This window comes from Phasianus colchicus, chromosome 4, assembly GCF_987193195.1.
Source record: "Phasianus colchicus chromosome 4, bPhaCol1.hap1.1, whole genome shotgun sequence".
Classification (NCBI taxonomy): Eukaryota; Metazoa; Chordata; class Aves; order Galliformes; family Phasianidae; genus Phasianus; species Phasianus colchicus.
The window spans coordinates 62,547,187-62,572,148 of NC_143439.1; the positions used below are offsets into that span (position 1 = coordinate 62,547,187).

Sequence of the window (24,962 nt, forward strand, 5' to 3'; positions counted from 1 at the left end):
TTAGCCACCATTCAGTGCAGTGAAAGGTATTAATTTCACTGAGGGACATGAGTTAGTGGGCTCAGTGATGATGGGTTGATGGTTGGACTTGATAATCTTAGAGGTGTTTTCCAACCTTAATGACTCTTTGATTCTGAGTGATCATTCCTTTTTCCTTCCCATCTAGGACTGTACAAAAAACCTCTTCTCTGATTATCCCCACATGTAAGACAGAATGTGGGTCCTGGATGAGCTGAGGCTTATTTAGGCGTGCTTTCACCTTAGTAAGGGATCATGCCAAAGTAGGGGAAACATATTGAAATCCTATGACAGAAAGCACTATTGATGAACTAGGTACTGTGTATTGCACTAGCATAATGAACCAAGCCAGGAAAAGTGTTTTTATGGATAAAATTTTTTCCAGCTTGCTGGTTACTAGAATTTGTTGCTGTTGGAGATGGGCTGTTTCTGCTTGGTCTGAGCCCTTATTCATTTTATGAGGAAATGTGGATCAATGGCAGTTCATAATATAGAACTAGACTCATTTCCAATTAAAAGTCTGCTTCCAACATAAAATTCCAGGCTTAATTTTGTTCTTGTTATAATGATTTTATTTTGGCTAAGGAGTGATCAACTGATAAGCAGTGCATATGTACATGATTATATTTAAACAAATTTGCTGGGAGAAGTTTAAAATTCCCTTAGTAAGAAAATAGAAAACAAAGCTCAATTCACTGAGCAAAAAGTTAGGTGTCTGTATTCAAAGTGACAGAACAAATAACAACACAGAATCCCCAAGATATTACAAGACCCTTCAGTGCTGGAAAAGCTCAAACATAATGGCTTAGCTTCTATGAGGCACTGATGAAAACAACTTTAGTAGCAGTATTTTTCTTTAGTTGCCAGAAACAGAGGACAGTATAGAATCGTTGGCTACAGGAACAAAAGAAGTCTCCCCTGTGTCATCAAATAGAGTTACTCAGAATTAAAAGAGCTTGTTTATTTGACCTAGTAAATAGGAAGCTAAGAGGATCTGACTGCTCTCCATAAACACAAAGAGAAGGCATGCACCAGGGAGTGCAGAGAGCTATTTAAGCGGAAGGACAATGCTGGCACAAAAATACATGGATATAAGCTGGCCATGACTACTTTTAGACAGAAAATTAAAAGGCAATTTCTAGCTATTAGAGGAGTGAGCTTTTGGGAAAGCTTTCCAGTGAGAGTAGCTGGAAGGCAAATAATTAGTTTCAAGATGTTATTAAATGGATTATAAAATGCAGTATCTAGAGATAGGATCAAGTCAGATGGGAAAGAAATATATCCTCTTATAACCAGCAAAGCTTATTTTCTCCATGAGAAATTTATAAACACAGGATTGTGTAGGACCAGCAGATTTGTTAGATGAAGGTCCATAAAGCCTGTTCATACTTACATGAAGACTCCTTTGGTATTTTAGACTAAACCAGGTTCTCAAATTTCCAAAGTTTCCTAGGCACATAACTTTTAGAGTTTTAAGCATGTCCAGAAATGTTGTCAGGTTGTCAAGACTGCACAGCTCAATGTCTTTTTTAAACTTAGGCCCTATTTCTTACACAACTACACTTGTATGTATTGTCAAGTCCTCCTTCTTTTAATTGGGCCAGAGACTGGCTGGACAATGTTCTTGTTGGGTTATGGCCTGTGCCTGCTCATTGCAATCTGTTCTGTCGTCTTATTAAACTATTTCCAACTATTTTCTTGTTTGAGATTCTTTCTTTTCTTTATTGATGGGGGTGGATGGGGCTCCACATTCCAGCAGCTGTTCTAGGAAACACATGGCAGAGGAACTCCTATGTCTGGGGAGCAGCAACTGAAATGGACTGTGTGTGTCTGTGTGTACTGTTAACAGTAAACATCAAGCTACATTAGCGGGACAACAGGACAAGAGGTCTGGGAACTGAGCATTTGGGAAATTGTGATCCTGGAATGGGCACTGGAGAAACCAGAAGATTTGGCTACTGAGAGCCCAGAAGGTCTAAGCCAACTACTGAGGAGATCACGGAGCTTGGGTCTTTGTACCAGTGAAGCCCTAGATGTGGGCCAGCTACCAGATAGACTAGTGTGTGTGTCAATGGATGAGCCACTGATGTACCAGCAGATTCAGGGGTCAGCTACTGGGTAAACCAAGCCTAGCTACTGGGGAATCATACATATGCTTATATTTGTGTGTGTACGTGGAGGTGCAGCAGTCCCAGTGGGACTTCCAGGTTGGACAGTTCTTACTGTGAGGTGAGATAAGTGCTGCTGTCCTAATGCTATTTTTATCTTCTTTATTTGCAGGTCAATGCCAAAATGCACAGAAAGGTACGATGTGACTTTACTTGCTCTCCTTGGAAAATCTCAACATCTTAAGTATTTCTTCATTATTTCCTGAAAAATTTTCTAAAATGGATGCTGTAGTAAGTCTAGTTCCTAAAGAGATGGTCTCTCTCACACAGAGGAGAATTTTGCCATTCTGACAATCACGTATCAATCAATTCATGCATCATTTTTTACCATTCAGAGACATTAGCAAGATAAAGATGCTAAAACCTGGGTCCACTACTATAATATCCAGAAATTTTATGATGAGACATCTCTTTATTACTTCCTTTTTACCTCTGAGTTGGCTGAAGGTGTTAGCATCATTTTTACTTCCTAACATCTCTTATCTTGATTTCTTAAAGTATATTAAATTGCATGTCTTTAAGCCGAGTCACAGAATAACTTCTGAACTGCAATTGCAGTCAAACTTCACAGAGAGGCTGAAGTTTCAGAGAGATCAAACTCTGTCAAATTTTAGTGGCCAGGCAAAAAAAAAAAAAAAGATATTTTTTCCAATACCTTCCCCTCGAATAAAAAAAAAAATCAATTTAATCTAACATGTTATTAATCCATACTCAGAGGCAAGGACAGGGAAGAGAACATATCATAAACACACCTTTTTCAGGGTTCTGTGTTTTTACCATGTTAGAGCATGAGATAGTCTTTCCTTTGGAAACCAGATTTTGTTAATTTTATATTTGTTTCCAATGTATTTTCCAAGTACATTGGAAAATGATTTGTTAAATGAATTCCTATATGGGCCACGCACCCCTGTGTTGGTGAATGTCAGTGGATGTCATTCTTTCTGCATGGAGGAATTCAGTGACATGCCTCTTCTTCATACACACTTCCATGTCAGGCACCATTTTGTCAGACTGCTCCTCTGCTGCCATCTGTCACACAGCAGCAAAATTTAACAGAAAACTGGTGGGAAGGTTCAACCTCTACTGTCATACCACCAGCGTCTGCTTCTGATGTTGTGTTGTGGGCCAACATAATAAACTGGAAGCATTAGTTTTGGAGCATCCCTCAATCCAAATGCCATTTGAATTCTGAATGATGTCTACTTGCATCAGACCGTTCACTGTCAATCTCTGGACTAAGAATACTTCTCATCATTTTTTTCTGTAAATGGTTTAGATATTAATTCATATGAGAGTACTGCAAACTGCCTCCAGCTTACCTGTGAATAAGAACAGAAGAATGTTCATTAAATATGTTATTTGTTATATTGTCCTTGAACTCTTCAGAGCACAGATGATAGAAGCCATTTTTCATATGTTCTCCTTTTTTTTCGTAGCAAAATGCGTGGATATCTCCTTAGGTTCTTGTACAGATGTTACCTATACTCAAACAATGTATCCTAACTTCCTGGATCAGAAGTCTCGAGAAGTGATTGAGTACAGCTCTGAGTATATTCTCATAAGTGTGCTGCACAACTTGCTGCAAGGAGAATGTAATCCAGATCTGAGGCTCCTGGGGTGCTCAGTGCTGGCCCCACAGTGTGAAAAGGACAAAGTTATAAAGCCTTGCAGGCATGTCTGTGAAAACTTGAAAAAAAACTGCCTCTCTGCTTTTGATGCAATAGACATGGCCTGGCCCTACTTCTTAGACTGTGATCGTTTTTTTGCTGGAGAAGAAGAAGGATGTTTTGACCCACTGGCAAAGCTGAGAGGTAAGGAAAGAGGCTCTGTTGACACATCTCACTCAGCTTGATTGGAAAGTTCTCATCTCAGTGAGCTTGACATGCCTACAGCACAACACTTCTGAGCTTATCATATTTATAAACATTTGCAAGTTGTGATTCAGTTTGTTCCACCTGTTTTAATCACTTAATTAAACTGTGCTCAAGAAGTACCCATTCCTCTCCCTTGCATACAAAGATATCAAGATAAGCAGCTCAGTGCTAGGTACTTGGACTACTGATATGTATTTAGATAAATCTTGTCCTCTGTTTCAGCATTTTGGGTAGCTGTCTATGTATTTGAAACATTTCCTAAAAATATTTTATTTTTAATGTAAAAACTGAAGGTTTGAGGTACACATAAATTCATGGTGACATGACAAGCTCAGTGAAGTTATCTCATTAGTGATAGTAGCAGATCTTTCTTTAGATGAAGAAGATCAAGATAGTTCAGAATAGCTGAATTTCATTGAAAATAAATTTGATCCATCAAATTCAAAGGGAAAAATCTGTATGTTTATGACTTACGAGTGTTAAGCATGCCAAAGACTAAATTGCAACTGCATATTGCACAATGTATGTGCCAGCATACGTATTACTATATTTTTTTCAAGAAATATATGCCAAAATAAACAGTGTAGGATGTAGTACATGGAATTAAGTTTTTGACTGCAGATTCATTTTCTATAATTCTACTACTGAAAACTATATTTTGTGGAAAAGCATGTAATCCTCTGAGCATGACAGCTTTTAAACACTGTCTTACAATATTTCTTTGCAGGAGACGTAGTTGTTGAAGAAGATTTGCCTTCAGACTTGCCAGCTACTTTTATTCAGTTCAAGCATCATTCATATTCCCAAATGGTGAGCACATTGAAGAAGACTGCTTCTAGATGCTCCCATATTGCAACAACTTACAGCATAGGTCGCAGTTTTGAAGGAAAAGACCTTTTTGTGATTGAGTTTTCAACCAAGCCTGGTCACCATGAACTACGTGAGTTTTATCAATGTAGATTGGGTTGCTTAAGGGAAATCCAACAGACTATCCATCCTCTTTAACAGGATATTACTTAAAATGTAAGGAGTGTTTATTGAAAAACATATTCTCGAATTACAGTGATGGCAGATGATTTGCTGCAGTAATTATTGCCCAGTTGCATTTTCCTAAATTCCCTGTTCCTAAATGTATGGCCACGTACATGAGCACAGTGGTATGACTATCATTTATTTATGCTCAGTTTGCAAAGATTCTGGGGAGTTCTCCAGCATCCATGTAGACTCAGCGGTGTCGCAGCACTGAGCTACATCTGAATAGATTTTTGAGCTTATTACCTGAGGTAAAGCTTCTGTGTCTTCTGTATGCTATGCCCCTGGAGAAGCAGAGAGGGCAGCTGAGCCTGGTGTTCATTTTGTTTGCTCTCAGCTACACTTCCTTGCACGGTGTGGAGATATTCTGAGATGTCTTTGAACTTCAGCAAAATCCCCGAAGAAATCATTAATGTAACAAAGTTCTAAATTCCTATCTGTTGGCCAATTGTCCTTCTTCTCTTGTATAAAAAGGATAGAAATTGCAGGTGTCTTTTTTAGGCAATACTCTGTTTGCCAGGATAAAGCAAAGCCTATGAATCAGGCTTTAAAATAAAAACTGTGATATAGTATGATAAAAGATGGTAGTTTAACACATCACCTAGCATTTCCTTCTAAATCTATTCTCCATGATTCTCAGGACATGTCATTTGGGGGGGGTAGCCTTAGCAAGCTGGCACAATAGCTCTGTGCCAGCCCTCCTTCCAGGTCCAGTGCTAGGCAATGGATGGGATCAAAGATGAAAATGAAGGGCTAGACAGAAAAGGGTACATCTATTTTCTACTTTCCATTAATCTCTAATGAAGGATGGAAACTGAGAGAATAGCTGCAGAGAATTGCGAGGTTTTGTGTTACTAATAGTTCTATTCCAAGTCTGTTTAGCCTAAAAGGCATTTTTTATGCATTACCTAATTTATGTTCCAAATACATGGGTAATATATTACACATCTGCAGGTCATTTCTAAGATGTGTGACAATACAAGGCATTGTAGCTGCCCAAGCTAAGTGAGAGTGCCAGGGGTGTGTTTTGCCCCTTTCCTACAGCTTGACATTTGCGGCATCACAACTAATGAGTCAAAAAAAAAAAAGCTTAGAGCAATGATTGCCTCTTATTGTGTGTGATCCCAAAAGTATGGACTTTGTTTCACGCATCCAGAAAGTGATTTAAATCATTGCTGAACTGACTTGTAAGGGAGAGAAATTCATCTGGAGCTGGTGTACTGTTTACAGCAATGTATGCATTAAATTACTGTAAATAAAACTTTCGTCTGTAAGCTGTCTGTGTTACTCTTCTTTTGGAAGCCATCCAGGTATAATCAAATTAAAGCATCTCATTGCTTCATATTCCACAGTCAAGCCAGAATTTAAGTACATTGGCAATATGCATGGAAATGAAGTTGTGGGAAAAGAGCTGCTGATATACCTTGCTCAGTATCTGTGTTCAGAGTATCTTCTCGGGAACCCTCGCATCCAAACTTTAATCAATAACACCAGAATTCATCTCCTGCCTTCACTCAATCCAGATGGGTACGAACTGGCTGCAGAAGAGGTAAGAGACTTTTTATAAAGAAATGTTCAGTGTTTCCTGTTTCTAAAATTCCCCCTAGGAAAATACAAACTTTAAGTGAAGCAGCAAGTATGGAACAGAGTGCTAATAACCAGCAGCTGGGCTTCCAGGCTGCTATGGGGGTAGGTTGCTTTCTGAAGACAATGTGAACAGACCTTCAAAGCAACCAGAGCCACGTTTGCCATTTTTCCTCCCTGCGTGCATTGACGTGGGAATGACTGTGCTACTTTTTCACACATTTCACAGTCTCTGTTATCAGTTCTAGAACAGGATGCCCACTGACTCACTTTAATGACTTTTAAACTAATTTGTAAGGAAACATAATTTAATACTGTGGAATAGACATTATTCCTCTTGTAGACTAACAGATGTAATAAAATGGTAATGTGGTCTGTACTTTCAAGTTTTCATAAGGATGACAGCTTTCAGAGATCAGCTGATGTCTGAAGGAGATGTATGAAAGCAACACTTCTGACAGATGTTACCTGGCATTCTTCTTCTTTTTACCTTACTTCTATCAATAGCATAATTGGCATGAAACATGAAAACAGGACTTTCCTTTTTTTGAGTTGCTCACATGGTGAGCTTTACCTATTAGAATGATACTGGGTTTATTGCATTCTGCCTGAACTTTTCTTTCAGCAAGAGCTGTAATGTTGTTTTTCTTTTCTTCTCTTCTAACCCACTCTGCATGTTGTTCTGTGTTGAGTAAGAAACTGCTGTGCTCCTCTCATGAGTCACATCACTGGTGAGTGAAATAGCTTTCATATGCTAGTAAGGGCAATCTCGGGGATAAGAAATGATTAACAAGTATGACTTTTTTTGACTGCATATATATTTTTAGCTTATCTCTGATCTATTTTAAAATGTAACTTTGCTAATTATAAAATGAAATTTCAAACACCTCCTTTTCCCACAAAGTTAAACTGAACTGGGCTTCTGTGTTACATCTTAGGGTGCTGGTTACAATGGATGGGTGATTGGCCGGCAGACAGCTCAGAACTTGGACCTGAACAGAAATTTTCCTGATCTGACTTCAGAAGCTTACAGAAGAGCTGGGATTCGTGGAGCCCGCCTGGACCACATCCCCATTCCACAATCCTACTGGTGGGGTAAGGTATGAATTACAGATTTTATAAATCTCGTATACTACAAAGCAGCTCAAAAATTAAGAACTTGAGATTGCTTGGTCTCAGGTTATTCTCTAGTAATAAGATTTTATATGTCGGATTAAACTTGACATGTTCAGAATTGCCATGAAAAATCCTGGTGTAGGTCTGGCCAAAGGGGCAGATGTCACTGGGAAAATTTGTTGATAATTTGGATGATGCTATTATAAACTAAGAATCATAACAGGAGAGGTCACAGGCATGTATCAATTCACTGTTACTGTTTTAACAGTGTTTTTGTTGTTGTTTTTTTCTTTATCATCGTTTCCCTTAATGTTGTTCAAGTACCCTAATTTCATCAGAAGGAGATGATCAAGTGATCAAGCTGAAGTGTGGTTGGCTTGAGCAGAAAGGTCAAAGAAACACAAGGGGGAATGGTTTTAAACTGAGACAGGGGAGGTTTAGGTTAGATATTAGGAAGAAGTTTTTCACACAGAGGGTGGTGACACACTGGAAAAGGTTGCCCAGGAGGTTGTGGATGCCCCATCCCTGGAGGCATTCAAGGCCAGGCTGGATGTGGCTCTGGGCAGCCTGGTCTGGTGGTTGGTGACCCTGCACATAGCAGGGAGATTGAAACTCGATGATCATTGTTGTCCTTTTCAACCCAGGCCATTCTATGATTCTTTGATTCTATGCTGAAGAGCTTTTTTATTCACTTTTATTATATTGTGGGTTGCATTAAAAAGAACGTGGCCAGCAGGTAGGGGAATGTGATCCTACTCCTCTACTGTGCCCTGGAGAGGCCCCATCTGGAGTATTCTGTCCAGTTTTAGGTGGTCTCCAAAGGTCCCTGCCAAAACCAACAATTCTGTGATTGTCAGACTCAGATCTCATTGCATTAAGCTCTGCACAGGTTTGATGCAGCTGTGGTTTCTGACTTGGAAACCACAAAAAGGCTTAGTGTCAAGTCATGTGGCATATGCTTTCCACAAAAGCAGTGGTTATAAATGACTACAAACAGCTGGAACAATGGGAAAATCCAGTTGGGTGGCAGTGGTATTGGGATGGAGAGTTGCTGCCACCTCTAGACTCAGGGAACAGAATGGAAACACCACTGCAGGAATTTGCACTTATCCTCACTAAGTGATACCCAGAGTTCCCATGGGGAACAGGATTGTTTCAGCAGCCTTTTTCCTTGTTAGCAAAAGATCTGAGACAGCACCCTGTGAATTTCTACTTTTCTATAGGTGTTCTCATAGAAGGGCTGTACTATATCCCAAGGAAATCTCTAATGCTCCCCCAACATTTTGATAATCCATTTCACAGCAGTGACACATGGATGAAAGCACCTCACTTTCTCAGCATAATATAGATATGATAATGCAAAGCTATGAGGAACTTAATGGCACACTTTGTATCAGATCATTGATTTTCAACATAACTCATCTCAAGAAGTTTATTCTATTTTATGCATGTTATTGCACAGATCCCAGCTCATGCCACTAGATTTCTGAAAGAATAAAAGGTCATGGGCATAATAATTTCCAACTTTTTCCTGAACAATGACTGATAACTCTGGTAAATGCAAGTAATTTACAGAGCCTCAGATGGGAAAGAAGAGTTGAGAGCATGTGAAGCAGAACCAGAGGTCAAATGAAAACAGCTGACAAAATGTATTTTAGGATAGATGTCTAGAGAGGGAATTGTTTTAGGTCATTCTACTTGTGCTTTGTAGTTTTTTCATGGCTTACCTTGTCTCATGAAGGATTTACTTTCTCATGTAGGACTTCGGCTCAGAGCCATCCCTGTTCTCTTTTAAGGAATTTCTTTCCCTCCCTTGAAAGCCAGAACTTTGACTAGGAATGCCTGTGTCTCAAAATAAATCTCTGAACACAGCTCACTTCTATATATCTGTTATCCTATTCCCAAATGGCAATCCAAGATTATTCAGTTAGTTGGGAACCTGCCTGCATTTACAGCACAAAGTACTAATTACCCAGAACATGCTGAGTAATAACAATGTTATATCACAACAGTCATTATATATATATATATGTCTAGCTTATTGGGAGTAGCTATGCTACTTTAAGCCCACTTGCAGAAGCTGTCTCTTGGTGAGAACTTCTTGCTGGGTTCCTGGTTTGAAAGCAAACATTGCCTTGTTCTCAATCTTGTCCAGGTTGGCTACTCCATGCAATTGCAGTTCTGTTGCCTGCCAGGCTTTTTGATCCATATCTATATGTATGCTTCCCTACAGGGAGATGCCTGCAAGGATTTGTTCCCTGCCTTAGGAGCTCTTTCAGGGGCTATATAAATCCCCCGAGCAGACAAGATACAGAATCTTCTGACACATTTGAAAAATTAATTGAAAATGCTTTTACTTTTCCTTTGAGGTATCCAAGAAGGCTGTTTTTGTCCTTTCAGATTGGATGTACTGAGTGGGCGGCAGACTCTGGGGAAGGAATGGAGATCTGCCTCCAGCTGTGCCCTCTGTCTCACTGCATCCAGAGGTGCAGGGCTGAAGGCCCAAGCACACCTAAGGAAAGTAAAAGGTGATCCTCATCCCTCTTTGTGATAGTTCACTCTCAGCTTATCCCATATGCAGCCTAGAGTCCTCATAACTGTCTGGATCTTCGTTCTCTGACCTCCCTGATTCCACCTCTGTGTTCTACATCTGTCCTGATCTCTCTGCTAGTCTTTGGGATACTTAGTGGTAGGCAGCCTCCTGCAGAGTTATTTTTACAACCACCTGTTCTGCTTTCTTAGATGTTGTATATCATCAGAGCAGTTTATAGAGGGCTAGTTGGAGACAGGCTAACATTTCTCCCACAAATACCTCTACTGCTGTGGCCATTTCTGCCCCTGGTCACTCCCATGTATGTGTCTATCGCCAAAGACAAGGAACTGGGAAGCCTTGGCACCAAACCACCCTTTGTCTTATGACTACCTTAGTGGGAACAGGCCCTGGGGTATAAACACGGCCCTTCTCCTAAAGGCTTGTCCTTGCTTAGGAAGATGAATTAGAAATAAGGTGATGGTTCAGTGATTCATTCGTAATACTACCAAAGGACGCAGTGGACCTCTAGGTGCTTTCCTGAACCCAAAATGGGTTCTGACCTAATCAATACCCAAAGCATCTCTGAAATCTTGTGCTTTGCAGAACAAAGGAGAGAACTAATTTGTCTGTGGCCTGAATGGCACAATAACTGTAGTTATGCGTGGTTCAGAAACATAGTGGTAAGCGGTCTCACCATCTTGGGTTCCTCTCCTCCACTGGTGGCAGTCACAGGGCAGCCAAAGCACCTCTCCCATAAGGAGTTTCAATTCTGTCAGGCAGACAAACCCATGGCTCCTACAGAAGTCAGCTTTGTCTATGCAAAAGCTTTAGATCATGCATTTCAACACCAGCATCTCAGCTTTCATTTACTTAATAGCGTTTATTACCTGCCTTATTAAAGTAATTTTGTGGGTATTGCAGGCCATTGTATAAAGATCAGAAAATGGAAAATGTGGTCCCAGCCAATCTCATAATCTCAGGAGAGCTCTGACTTTCCTCCAGACCTTACTGTACAGTGGTTTTTGTTCCCTGGTATTTTAAATTATTGAACTAAGGGGTCTGAATGCTAGGTCTGAGAGACTTCGAGCTTCATTTGAAGTGAATCCAGTTAAACTGGTTTGACTCTAACAGAATTTGGAGGTCTGTGCCAGTGGAGGCCGGCATAGCATTTTGAAAAATGAACCTTGTTGTTTCTAAAAGGGGGGAAAAAAAAGCCTTTGAAAGCTATGGAGACAGTAACTAATTGCAGTATAATTGATAAAAATGAGATTTGGGTTTTAAAAGGTAGTGCCCATTCACTGTAATTATGCCCAAATAATTTAGCTGTTTTCTCATTATATCCCAAATTGTTCTTGTGAGTTGGATACCTTAAGATTGATTTCCTCTGACTGAGAAACAAGAGCCTTGGTGAAAAAAATGAAAAACAAACACAGAATCCACATTATAGTAAAAGTCTATGAACAGTCAAAGGCCAGAATGAGACAGAATCTGATATCATGCAAAGGATCTGAACCAAGATAAAAAGGGATGGACACATTTCAAAGCCTTAATCGTGGATCACAAAGTTGCTGAAATGCTATTAGAATAACAACAATGACAGTGAAATTACTGTTTTTCCACGTTTGGTTCAACAAGACATTGGCTATGTGACTCAGCAGTGCCTTGCAGCTTATGCAGGTATCTAGTGAACAAGTCAGCTAAGCAGAAGAGAGCAGAATATCAGAGCTCTCTGAGTCAAAATTCTACATTCCACTGAATGACAGAAGCAGCTAAAATCTTATCAAGATCTAAGAGCACTGTTTGAAAGTATGGCTGATTCTGGGCACATCCTTGCTGGCAGGGCAGCTGCACGTGGGGCAGGGAGTACCCTTTCCTTCTGGAGTGCTCTCTATCTGACTTTCAGAACGTTTTTTCAGGGCATGCCCTTACTGGGGACTAATCTTCATAATTAAACAAAAAGCCTGATTTAAGTTTCTGGTGTTCATAGTGCTGCCAGTAGTGGACAAGTGACACAATCTAGCTTATGTCCATATGTTAGCTGCAACTCACACATTTCTTAATCGTAAAATTATAGAATTATAGAATCATAAAGATTGGAAAAGACCACTAAGATCATCAAATCCATCCATCTGTCCATTAATGATTTACCTTGCAGCAGTGTCATGTTCCTCCTACTTCCCAAATACAAGGTACAGACCTATCAAACAGTGCAGCTAATGCACCCAAATCACATGCAGATAAATGTAAAGCTGTGAGTGGATGTATGAAGAGAATAGATGTAGAAAAGTGTGATTTCCTAGTGTGCCTGGTCAATTTAGATGTGCCTCACCCAAAAGTTACATCTGTGTGGGGACTGATGTGAAGAAAACAAGAATTACTGTTGCAGTGAACCTAATGTTACTGTCTTTAGGGTGTTATTTATCTATTTAAGTTCTGTACTTACTGTGTTTTGAGATAGCACAACCATTGGAGGCACTCAGCTCACAAGCACTGGATATTAGCCCCTCCAGGATCCTGGTTGGAAAATTTCCTGAGAATGAACGGAATCAGTGCACTGTTGGAAGCCCTGCAGAAACGCTGGAGTAAATCTAGCATAACAAACCTTGCACTTTGTTTTGTTGTTGTTGTTTTTTTTAATATACTTAAGCTTGCATATCTGCACTTGTGCAAAGCAGAGTATGGACCGACGACGTTCTTTTTCCCTGATATTCTCACAAGCTGCAAAGAAAACATCCTCACCTCCAAAAGCACCGACTGGTATCTGGGCTTGCAAGGACCAGCCACCAGGTGACACTGTTAGCCCGAATAATTCACCAACGCCGAAGCGGGTCCGTGAAATCGCTTCTCAGAACGGAGCAGGACGGAACCCCGCGTGTCTGCGATGTCCGCGAGGTCCGATCCCCACTCCTCGGCAGCTGTCACCTCACATGCACTGCCAGAAAGACGAATTTTGTGACCTATTTGCAGTAGTTCCCTGCAAGTGGACTGCAGTTGTTGCTGTGTGTTATATCTTTTAGTTTCCTTTTATTTGCAGAGCTAAGGTTAATATATGAGATGTTATTTCCAACAAGTGCTGAGCATTACAAATTGATTCTTGTATCCCATCCAAAGTCAGTCCTGTTGTTTCAGAAATGAAATTAGAAAAGGCATCTGGTTTGCAAATAATAGTAAAGCACTGCGACAAATAATGCCATCATCACTTTGAACTGCTGAAAATGTCACTGCAGTGAAAAAGTATTCTTTGTCAAAGTTTCTGTTTTTTTGGTTTTGGTTGTTGTTTTTTTTGTTGTTGTTGTTGTTGTTGTTGTTGTTGTTGTTTTGTTTTTTTTATCAGTTTTTCCACAGTGTTTGCTTCTGATTTATAGGGATGTAAAAAGAGTACATGTAATCTAATCAATTTTTTATTGTAAGGGCAGTGAAGGTTGCCCATAGAGGCGATGGATGCTCTGTCCTTGAAGATATTCAAGGTCAGGCTGGACAGGGCTCTGAGCAACCTGATCTAGCTGCAGTTGTCCCTGTTCATTGCAGGGGAGTAGGACTAGATGACCATTAAGGATTCTTTCCAACTCAGAAATCCTATGATTCTATGATCTGTTCCCTGGAGCAAACTGACACTTTTCCCCCATTAATCATTGGAATGGAAGAGCTGAAGAGCCTCATCATTCTCCTTCTTCACACACTCCTTCACTGGACTTTATCCTGTTAAAAACCAAATCCCTTCAGAGCTGAACAATCAGTCATGGCTATTTTTCCTCCTGGTTTTCAGGTGGCTCCTGAGACTAAAGCAGTCATGAAGTGGATGAGGTCCATTCCGTTTGTGCTCTCTGCCAGCCTCCATGGGGGTGAACTGGTTGTGACTTATCCTTATGACTATTCAAGGCATCCTATGGAAGAAAAAGAGTTCTCCCCTACACCTGATGAGAAGGTAAGATGATTTTTGTACAGTAGGTATATTGATATGGTTTCCATATCAATGCAGAACTTGAATTTTCTCTATCAAGTACTGCTAAGTAGTGCTATTTAGCTCTTTGTATCTGTTGTAGTTCCCATGGAAATAAATAGGAGGTATTACTACAAAAAAAAAAAAAAAAAAAAAAAAAAGGTTTATGCATTAAGTCATCCACGGTAATTCATACAATTACTTAATGTGCTCTAAGATATAAGCTATCAGATTGATGTGTACAAATTTACTCATGTTTTGTGAGGCTAAACATGCTTTCAGGAGACCCAGGTTGAGAAAAGTAAGGATGTCACTATATAAGGGGTGAAAGCTCTGCTATTTTTATCACTCTTTTCCTAAAATGATAGAAGCAAGCCTCATCAGAAGTGTTCTTTCTCGTTGAAATCTGTAGAAACAAAAAGGCTGCCTGCCATATGGTGGCAGCCTTGTAACATTTATTCCAGAAGAATAGGAATGGTTTTCCCCTCTCAGGTTCCTCAGCTGGGAATCACTGTAAATCTTCTGTAAAATTTTTTGCTGTCTTTCCTATTTCCCTTTGATTTCCTCAATCTAGTATTCATTGCTGACAAGCCCACTAGGAGAAGAGCCAGCTCTTTATCCTTCCAGTGTATGCTAAAAGTGTCCCTGGCCTCTTAAGTAAATGTGGTTTCTTACCCAGCTTACAGCAATTGAAAATCATCAGAAGTTGGTGTTTGACTGGAGGTATCCTTTATCTTTGAGCATATCTCTGGGCTGAATCTCTTCTAACGTGACAGTTCTCATCAGCAACTATTAAATATTTATCACTAATTAACACTTTCCATATCAATTCATTTCTTCTGAGCAGTATGAAGTATACTGACTGTGTGTGCATGACAATGATTTAGCTAAAGGAGTCCCAGTTAGCACAGAGGTATTGCAATATTGTGGACACACATGCCTGATCCAGCAGTTCACGTGTGGGAATGAAGGACAACTGTCCCTCCATCAATCTCCATTCAGAGACAGCATGGATGTTTTGAATGAAATGATTTGTAACTACAAAAGGCTGCATCCTTTGGGGTGGAGTGAGCCCTAATTGTATCCTTGTTTGCGAGACACAGATCCCTGGTTTGTAAGACACAGAACCTAACGCTGAGTTGGCTTCATAGTCAGTATCGGCAAAGCCTGGGAAACTAGTTACAAGGTTGGAAGTTTAGAACATATAGAAGTGGGTTAGGGATGTCCATCATTTAAACCAACTTTTTCAGTGAGTCAGCTCAGGAACCTTAATAACGCTACCAGCATCACTTGGCTTTTGCTCAGGAAGTTATAAAATGTGTACCTGTGAAGTGACCTGCATTTAAGTAATGTCATCTGCTGCTGCTGCTGCAGGGCAACTGGCAAGCTGAAGTATTGCAGCATGTTTTAGCTGCTATATGCTAGCTGTATCCCTTGTTCTGAAAACTTATCTGCCAAATGCACCATGCAAGGGGAAGAGGCAAATTTGCATCCTTGGCTGCAGCCCTGGGTGGAATGCTGCAGTACAGATAATATCCAGAATTTCAAAAGTCAAATTCTGCAAAGCACATTCAAACTAGATCTCCAAAAGCTCCTGGATGCTGCCACTTCCATACGTCTCTCATGGTGTATGTGTGGCAGTATGGAGATCCTCTTGGCAGTGGCAGATTTCAAGACTCTTTAACCTGCATTACTGACTAGGCTTCTAGCTGCTGAGTCTCAAAACTGACCCATGCCCTTATGCCACTTTCTTGCATCTGTTTCAGTTAACCTAATCCAGAACCTTCCATTTTTTTGCCTGCTGTTTCCAGCAGATTATTGTTGCTTTGTGTTACAGAAGTGGCACTGATCCCTGCAACCAGAAACGTACACCCTAAAATGGAGTCAAGTTTGCTCCCTTTGCTGAATGGAAACTCTCCCTTTCTCCCACTCAAAAAACCCAACTTGTGTCAATCAGTGGGATCAGTGTTGGCACATAACAGCATGTACCCCATTTTAGCAACTGAACATCATGCTTCCAAAATTCCTCTTCATTATCTCCCTTTATGTTCTTTTATATAATGCACTCTTCTGTATAAACATGGAATTATTTTGAGGTCTGTGGCCAGTCACAGCTCTCTGGCCATCAGAAAGATTTTGGCAAATTTTCTTTACATGGAATCACAGAATCCTAGAATGGTTTGGGTTGGAAGTGACCTAAGATTTTAGACACCCAACTCCTTGCACATTTCTTAAGAACTGTGCAGTGCAACCTGTAATGCTGATCTGATCTGGTGGCTTCTTACAATTGCTGTCATTTCAGGGCTGAAATCTGGAATTGTAGTTTTTGTAGATGAGATTCAAATCAAATAAATAGATGGGAGTATTTGTGTTAAAATTTGGAATAGACATTGGAGAAAAAGTGACAGAAAACTGATTCAAAGAAATGGCTTCTCCAGATCACTGCTGCTTCTTCTGTCTTCACTTCATGTACTCATCACTTTTCCTTTCTGGGTGGTGACTCAGCTGCTCTTCATCACTATTAACACACTTAAGAGATCGGTGGTGACATACTCCATCTCTACATCCTATCCTTCCATTTTTAGGAATGGTTTCTGCCCCATGGAGAAGCAACTGTCATTGAGATCAAACTGGCAGGTTGTCCTGTGAGAATGATAAGTGCAAAGCAAATTGACACTGTCTATTTTAATCACCAGCAGCTGATGCAAAGATCTGGTTGGGCTGAGGCTGGTGTAGGTGTTTCTGAAAGAGTAAAAATAGCAACAGCTAGAACATAATGGGGAGAGCTGATTTCAGCTATTAAATCTGGGATTTAGACCAACCAACCAAACTCGCTGTGTCTGCTGAAGACAGGTTAAAGCCAAGTGTTATAAAATCAACTGGTATTTAGTATTGGCTAAATAAATTGGATTGCAGAGCACCTTAGAGAAGAAAGCAAGTGAAAGCTTTCTGGCAGAACGTCCTTGCACAGAGGTTCTCCCTCTCCATCAACCTCAAGGACTCAGGGTTGCTCACTGTGCTCACAACAGCAAGAGTTTCTAGCAGCAACAGCCAGGCTGAAGGCTAACATGTTTACTGTTTATTTCAAACCATTTTTTTCAGATGTTTAAAATGCTGGCAAAAGCCTATGCTGATGCACATCCAGTCATCTCAGACCGATCAGAACATCGCTGTGGTGGAAATTTTGTAAAACGTGGAGGTATTATAAATGGTGCTGAGTGGTACAGCTTCACTGGAGGTAAAACCACTTTACCATCATTTCAAGTGAGGTAAAACCTCTATACGACCTTTATGAGATACAAGGGTTTGACAGAAATAATTTCATTCATTTCAGTTTACTTTAGGTCTGATCCTTGCAGAAAGTTACCTGTAAGGGATTAAAATAGTGATATGTATGTTGGTAGCATTTATTTCCAGCTGCCAAGGGACATAATTAAACCTGATAAAATCCAGAAAAATTAACAAGCTACACAAGAGTCATGTTTGTTATTGTATATAAGATCTTTCTGTTTTTAAAATCTGAAAAGTAGAAATAAATGCTTAATGCTGTGCTGTCATACCTTAGTACCATAGGTTTGACTTTACTTTTTGTATTTGCATTCTTTCTGAATGTATTGCTTTTTCAATTTGTTTAAAAAAAACCCTCTTTTTTAAAATGAAAAACAACAGAGAAACAAACTTCCCATTAATTTGTGCTTAAGTTGGTAATTTTATTTCCTCAATAGTATTATTCATTTTTTTTTTCAGTATCTAATGGTTGAGTTACTGGTATTCATTACATTTTCAGAGGCACTTCGATCATGTCTTGAAATTAAACTTGGACAGTTCTCAAAACTATTGTGTTGAAACTGGGCATTCAGAAAGATTTGAGGCATGAGTGAGAATCAAGTTTAAATATCTTAGACTTACATTCTGCCTTTTGTGCAGAAACATTTCTGAACATTCTAGCGGTCATCTCTTTCCGGATGACCATTGGCAATCATCTCTAATATAGCTGATTATCCAATTACTCCCATTAGCCAACTCTTATATCTCTATTGCTGCTTCTTGGCCAGGTGAATAATACTTGAATTGATGTTTTTTTCACTGGAAAGCAGTGTCACAGTCATTAGTTAATTTGCAGCTGAAACAAGTTATAACATTCTGAATTTGTTGAATAATTTATATGTATTGGCCACTGCCTTCATCCAACTGCAACAGCAAGGTTCCAGTTTGGAGTTAAGTGGGTTCTTTATCTCTTTTTTTTTCTTTCTGAATCTGCAGGTATGGCAGATTTTAATTACCTTCATACAAATTGCTTTGAAGTTACTGTGGAGGTAGGATGTGAAAAATTTCCATTGGAAGAAGAACTGTTTACAATCTGGCATGAAAACAGAGATGCCCTTCTGAACTACATGGAGATGGTATGACTCTACATTTTCAGACCTTAATGCTTACGGTTTTTCTTCTTATTTTCTTTGTCAATATTTCTCTCATTACTGTTTCCCTGGTTAGTTATCACTGAGACAGCACTAAATCAGTCATCACATTTCACCTACAGCCCAGGTCCTCCATTTGTCTGACGGGGCATTCAGATAATATTTGCCTTGTCTTCCAGGAATGATGAAGATGGAGAACTTTAAAACAATGAAAAAGGGAATTTTCTCTAAATACTCTGCAACGTTATAAATCAACTGTTCTAACTTTCATGCTAGGAAAAAAAAAATACATGTAGAAAAATACAAATCAGCCTTTCTCCTGAAGAATAAACCAAGAAATCTGTTTTCCAGAAAGCTTCTTGGAACTTTTTCACTATAATATTCCGTGTTCATGGCCAAACTCTGCTGTACAGCAACAGGAGATACAGATTCAGTTGAAATGGGGAGGTTCTTAGTATCTTGCTAGAAATATTGTTTCCACACTTCTTACCTCAATTTCTAGATGAAAATAGTTTAAAAGGTTTGAGGCCTCATTTTCTAAAGGGACAACTATATGTCTGTGAGCATTAAAGCAAGCCATTAAAACGTCGTTTTTAATAATAAGCTTGAGCTCAGCAAAAACAAATACCTCATTGACAATAAGTAAGTGAACACAGAAACAGAAGTTGCTCCTCTTTCTCTCAGCCATTAGTAGATTAGATTTCTGTCATGCCTTATTTTGATAGAGTACGCAGTAATTTAAAATAGTTAGGAGTGTTTTTATTGCCTTTCTAAGCAACCTCTTGCTACTTGTGGTAAGTATCATCATTCAATAAAGTCTACAGTACAGACCACCAAACTCATTTCATTTTACAGCTGTCTGATGAAAATGAGTTTTAGTGAATCCAAATGGAGCTGGGTTAAATCCATATATATTGCAGTTGAAGCCTTCAAGATGTAAAGATTTTTATAGTGTGAGATACTGTAGAAGTCTGTGCCGGAAAAGCTTTTTGAGTAAATGCAGGACAGTAAGCAAAACAACTTTGTAGATAAGGATGACTGAATTACTCCCGATAAGGATTAAGTCTGCCACAACCAATTCTAACTTTTCTTATTCTGATACATACCAGGCTGGTTGGTGTGTGTACAAATCTCCTTGGCTTAACACACTGAAGTAGTATTCATTTTCATAAACACTCGTCTCTTCTCCCCATTGGAAGTTGTACCAAAAAACGCTCTGAAAACTACATGGCACAGACCTGAGACAAAACCAAAAACATTGTATTTAATAAAGCAAACCAAATCAACGTATTAAAGAAATTTCATATTTGTCATTTTTATTCTCTCATGTTGTAATTGCAAAATTATTATTGAAGTTGGATGAGGTCATACTACTTTGAGTATGTCTACAGTGTAAATTCAATTTGGCTCAGAGATGACTCTTCTGGCCAGATTTACCCACTATCCATATGATAAATCCTCAAGTTCAATGCTGAAAAGTAAATTGCAGTTCTTCATCATAATCTTTTTTAAGGGACAGTTTTTAAGTCCTTAGACTGAGTCGTTCCTAAATCCGTCAGTGAATTGCTCCACTCAGTATGGAAAGTCTACATTAAAATGACAGTACATTCTCACCTTAAATAAAAACCTGCTGTCACTGGACAATGCTAAATATTTTTCAAGCTTGGTATTAAAAAGTTACCATAAAGTCAGATATTCAACTGCTTGTTTTTAAACATATCTATTTTCCACTTTATTTTTTTCCATTGCTTTGATGCTTTGCCCTTTAAAGTCAGGGAGAAAAATAAGTAAAGAAGAACAGCGCAAATTAATCATAGCAATTCACAGGAAAAACAGGAATGGAATCACTTTTCAATTACAAAGTTCATATAGAGTTTCCAGTAGAAAATATTTCCATTTTTGAAGGCTGCAAAAGAAAGATCCTTAAATAAAGTGAGCTTTTTTTGCACCTCTTCATTTGACAGAATTCACATTGCTCTTTAGTTTGTCACTTAACACATTTCTCATCAGCTCAAGCACCTGTGCTTGTAGAGAAGAGAAAAAGGATATTTTACACACTGCTATCATGACAGTCTGACATGTAGTGATGTGTAAGCAGCATGGAGATGATGAGTCCAAAGTGGCTAAAAATTTTCCTGAAATACTCATATTAAATAAAAATATTAACAGTTTCATAACTGTATTCAGTGTTATATATTGATTAGTATTTACAAATATGTGTTGAAAATGATTTTAAAATATTGCATTAAGGATTGCATAGAATATAAGGATTGCACAAAAGATTAAATATTTAATAATATTAATGCTGAGTTAAATATAACACATTACAAATATTTATTCTTCTTCTGATTTCTCCTTAACTAAGAATTCATGTTATTATTTTATTTGTATGTTTTTACTCTAAAATAGTAAAGTATGTCTACCACAAGATGGTTGTGCAGTTTTGGTTCTTTAAGCACTTTGGGATCCCTTAGGAAGAAGTGGAAGGAAATGAAAACTACCTAGTTCAACTAACAAAAAACACCTGGTTTCTTTGTAAAACTTCATTAACTGATTCTGCTGCCAGCATGGCAGTGTATTGTTTATGTGTGTTATTGTCTACAAGCTAAGAATTATGCACGATTTTGATTTACTTCTCACATCTTTTAATGCTGCACTTCGAGTAAAGGGCCACTGCTCTATGTGGATTTGATTCCGCTCGTAGCAGCAGTGATGCCTTTACAGTGTGTTTAGAGCATCAGATTGCTTTCTATAGCTTTAACTTCTAATTTCTTTCCAGTCCTGGGTCTAGGGTAGGCAACAGGGTAGGTTTTTGAGTGCTGAGGTTGTACCATGAGATGCCACTCATCTGCGCAGTGGAGGGATCCTCGTTGCAATGCACAGCAACATGCCTAGCCTGGGAAAGCGCTTGTTCAGTTCTCCTTTTTCATCAGCTCTCTCCAAGAAGATACTGCTGCTTTTGAGATCTCAATGTAGATGTGATCAGAAGAGTTATTAGCCCCCAAGATCCTCTGTAATGGATCAAACCTCACAGAAGTTGTTTCCTCTCTACATGGTAGAATATTCAGATGTGGTGCTATGATCAATGACTCTTATCTATCCTTGCTTTGTTTTCCAGGTTCATCGAGGAATAAAAGGAATTGTGTCTGATAAATTTGGCAACCCAATTAAAAATGCTAGAATTTCAGTCAGAGGCATCCAGCATGATATCACCACAGGTAATATTTTTATTTCAGATTTTTTCCTGGGGCAGAGTGAAAGCTCTGAGAAGTGAACCTGTGAACTCTTGTCATATCTGATGGAAATGTCACCTTATTGAGAAGTCAAGGCTCAGCTGTGAGTTTGTTTTGAGAAAAGCAAGAGAGAGCAAACATCAAACTGGCTGTTGAGTCTGTCATATCTCTGGGATGACACAGTCCTTGCAGTTAAAGCTTCCACATGAAGCTGTCAGCCAGCCATCAAAAACAATGCGTATTAGAGAAATTCAGAAATCCACCTAGAAATACACAGTTAATGTCTGCAGGCATATAGCAATATCCCTGCTGGGAGGCAAAGACTATTCTGTCCATCTTGTATTCATGGAAAATAGATGAGACATTCTGAGCATGAGATATAGAATGTATGGTAGGAACTATAGTGGCTTTAGCAACTGGAATAAGTACTGTGTTTGCAAGGCAAGCAACCTTTTTTTCCATGTGAAAAACAGTATAAATACAAGCAGTCTGTGAATGTTTATATTAAATGCAAAAGAACATCGAATTTTGAATTATGTTCAACGTCACCAGCTGATAACCATATATCAAGGCTTGTGCAACTCCTAATTTTCACAGTTCTAAAGTTCTGAGCACTGGAATAAATGCTTTCATTTTATTATTGATTTCAATGGGAATAGGATAGACCATAGGAGTGCAAAACAGAAGACATGAATGATAACATTTTTTTATAATGATAGCAGTTGAATCAATTTGGAAAGCTACAATGACTATTGTATATAAATGTTGTATAAAGCATAATGTAGTGGATGCTTTCCAGCTTTTGGGAAAAAAGAAAAAAAAAAACCAAAACCATCACAAATTAAAAAAAAAACGCTTAACATCAGAGAGGAAACAATAGTGGAGATTATGCAGATTCTTGAAATTGATGGGAGATTCTGGCATGAATTAGGGTCTCTTTCAAATTTCTTCCCAGATGATGGCTTTACATTGGCAATGGACATTTAAAGAATTAAGGGTTGAATAAAAAATATGTTTACACTGAAGTAAAATGAAGCATTTGTACTTGTGTTAGGTGGGATTAAAAATGTCATATGATTAAAACATCTTTAAATTGCAGTGTCAAAAAAAGACTGAAAAATTCCATGGGAAAACAACATTAATGCAGCATTAACTGTGTTAAGAAACATATCATTTAAAATAAAAGAAATACAAAATGGAGAATAAATTTTAAAACTCCCTGCTTTTTGCCTGCGGGGCCTAACCTTCAGCTGGAGGAAATTTACACTCATTTTATACTAATGGCAATTTATACCATCTGCAGCTCCAACTCCATGGTCTTATGCACTGTAACATCTGTAAAGTAGTAGAATATAATATAATAAAAAGAGGGATTTCTTACCTCTTTTGACATGCTATATTTATGTGTATATTGCAGCTTGGATTCTGCTTTCTTAAGTTTCACATAGTTTTTAACTCATGTTATTTCTTTGGAGTTATTCCTTGTGCCCAAAGGAAAGCAGCAAGAAGGAAAACTTCCCAGTTACTGAAATTTTGTATGTGAATTTTTACTCCTTAAGTTCCCAAATGCCAGATTTTCAAAGGCAGAGTATATTTTTGTCCTTCAAATGTTTCTGTCTGAACATTTTTCAAAATTTGTGTTGACTTGTTTCTAAAATCCTTTAAAAACCTGCTCCCTAAATGTTTGGGTATATGTGGATGTATGTATACACAAGTATATGTGAGTATGAGTATGTATCTGCAAAGGATGGAAGACCAACTAAGCTCTGTCTTCTTGTGCCTTTGCCTTTCCAAAGCTGCTGATGGAGACTACTGGCGACTCCTGCCTCCAGGGACATATGTAATCACTGCCCAGGCCATGGGCTATACCAGGGTGATGAAAAGGGTCACCCTTCCCATCAAGATGAAACGGGCTGGACGAGTCGACTTTGTCCTGAGACCCATTGAGGTTTGGCCTAACAAGCTTCTCCGCCGGCCCATGGAGGGCATGAATGACCAGTATGACCCACTGGAACTGTTTGACCCTCATGCTCAACATGCACAGGCTCGGGGAGGGTCAGAACAGGTCAGGGAGAAGCCCTGGTGGTGGTCCTACTTCAGTTCTCTAGGCCTGCATAAACCTCTCTGGCTGCTTAAACAGCACTGAATGGTGCCGTCGTGCTCTGCACACCTTGTTCTGCTGCCCTTCCACCCAACTCCATGCACCCTGATTGCTCTTAGCAATATTTAAATCTGTGTCATTTGAAAGTACAATGTTAATTCAAGCCACTTGCTTCTTTTGTTTTCTCTTTGCACACAAGTGAGTCTGTTCAATTGTTTTTATATATTAAAAGCAATGGTGCACACCCATTCAAGAGCCAGGTTTTATGTAGTCTTTTTCTTAGTAATGTGCTGTACTTCTGCCCATGTAGTTAATCATCACATTCATTATTTATTAGGTTCTAAGTACCTGCAGGAATATATTCCTGATCCTTTAATGCATTTTTGTATGTGCCTTAACACATTAATGACCATGTACTAAAAACAATTTTCAGAAATCTCTTCTCTTTTTACATTATTTTACTATATTAAGTTCCATTCATTAGCTCTTCTAATATAGCTCACAATCATTTTTTAAGTCCATCATGTGACATTGGTATTGATTTTGGACTGAAAAAAACATCATTAGGAATATGGAAGTAAATCTGTACCTGAATAAGTAGCACATTCAGTAGGATGGGCTGCTCACAGACAGATCAGTATTAATGTGGAATCATTAAATAATTTTTTTCCCAAGTACTGTTTCGTAAATTATCTTTTGAAGACATATGTAATAAAAAATTGTTAAATACTCAGTCTTATTTCTTTGAACTCTGAACACAGAATCAGGAAAAATGCTTGGAAAGTAGATTCTGTTCCAAGAAGTGTGAAAATCCAATCATTATGATATATAAATGTTAATATAATTTGAAGTTTTCTAGTTTAATAAGTAAAGCAAAACACAGAAATATATGCTTACTCATGGAAGTACACACAACCTATGATGTGGAAAAGTGCATGAAGTAAT

General features: G+C 38.7%; 1 protein-coding gene across 1 annotated transcript in view; it reads left to right on the plus strand.

The window, feature by feature from the left end:
• CPZ (carboxypeptidase Z) overlaps positions 1-24,693 on the plus strand; it is a 34,922-nt gene extending 10,229 nt beyond the window's left edge. Inside the window, exons 2-11 of the mRNA XM_031588727.2 lie at positions 2,299-2,322; positions 3,623-3,997; positions 4,788-5,000; positions 6,445-6,641; positions 7,615-7,776; positions 14,092-14,250; positions 17,368-17,503; positions 18,529-18,668; positions 21,802-21,901; positions 23,713-24,693. Coding sequence (XP_031444587.1) covers positions 2,299-2,322; positions 3,623-3,997; positions 4,788-5,000; positions 6,445-6,641; positions 7,615-7,776; positions 14,092-14,250; positions 17,368-17,503; positions 18,529-18,668; positions 21,802-21,901; positions 23,713-24,062 — 1,856 coding nt within the window. The 3' untranslated portion in view covers positions 24,063-24,693. The remainder of the gene's footprint in view (positions 1-2,298; positions 2,323-3,622; positions 3,998-4,787; positions 5,001-6,444; positions 6,642-7,614; positions 7,777-14,091; positions 14,251-17,367; positions 17,504-18,528; positions 18,669-21,801; positions 21,902-23,712) is intronic.
• Positions 24,694-24,962: the final 269 nt, after the last annotated feature.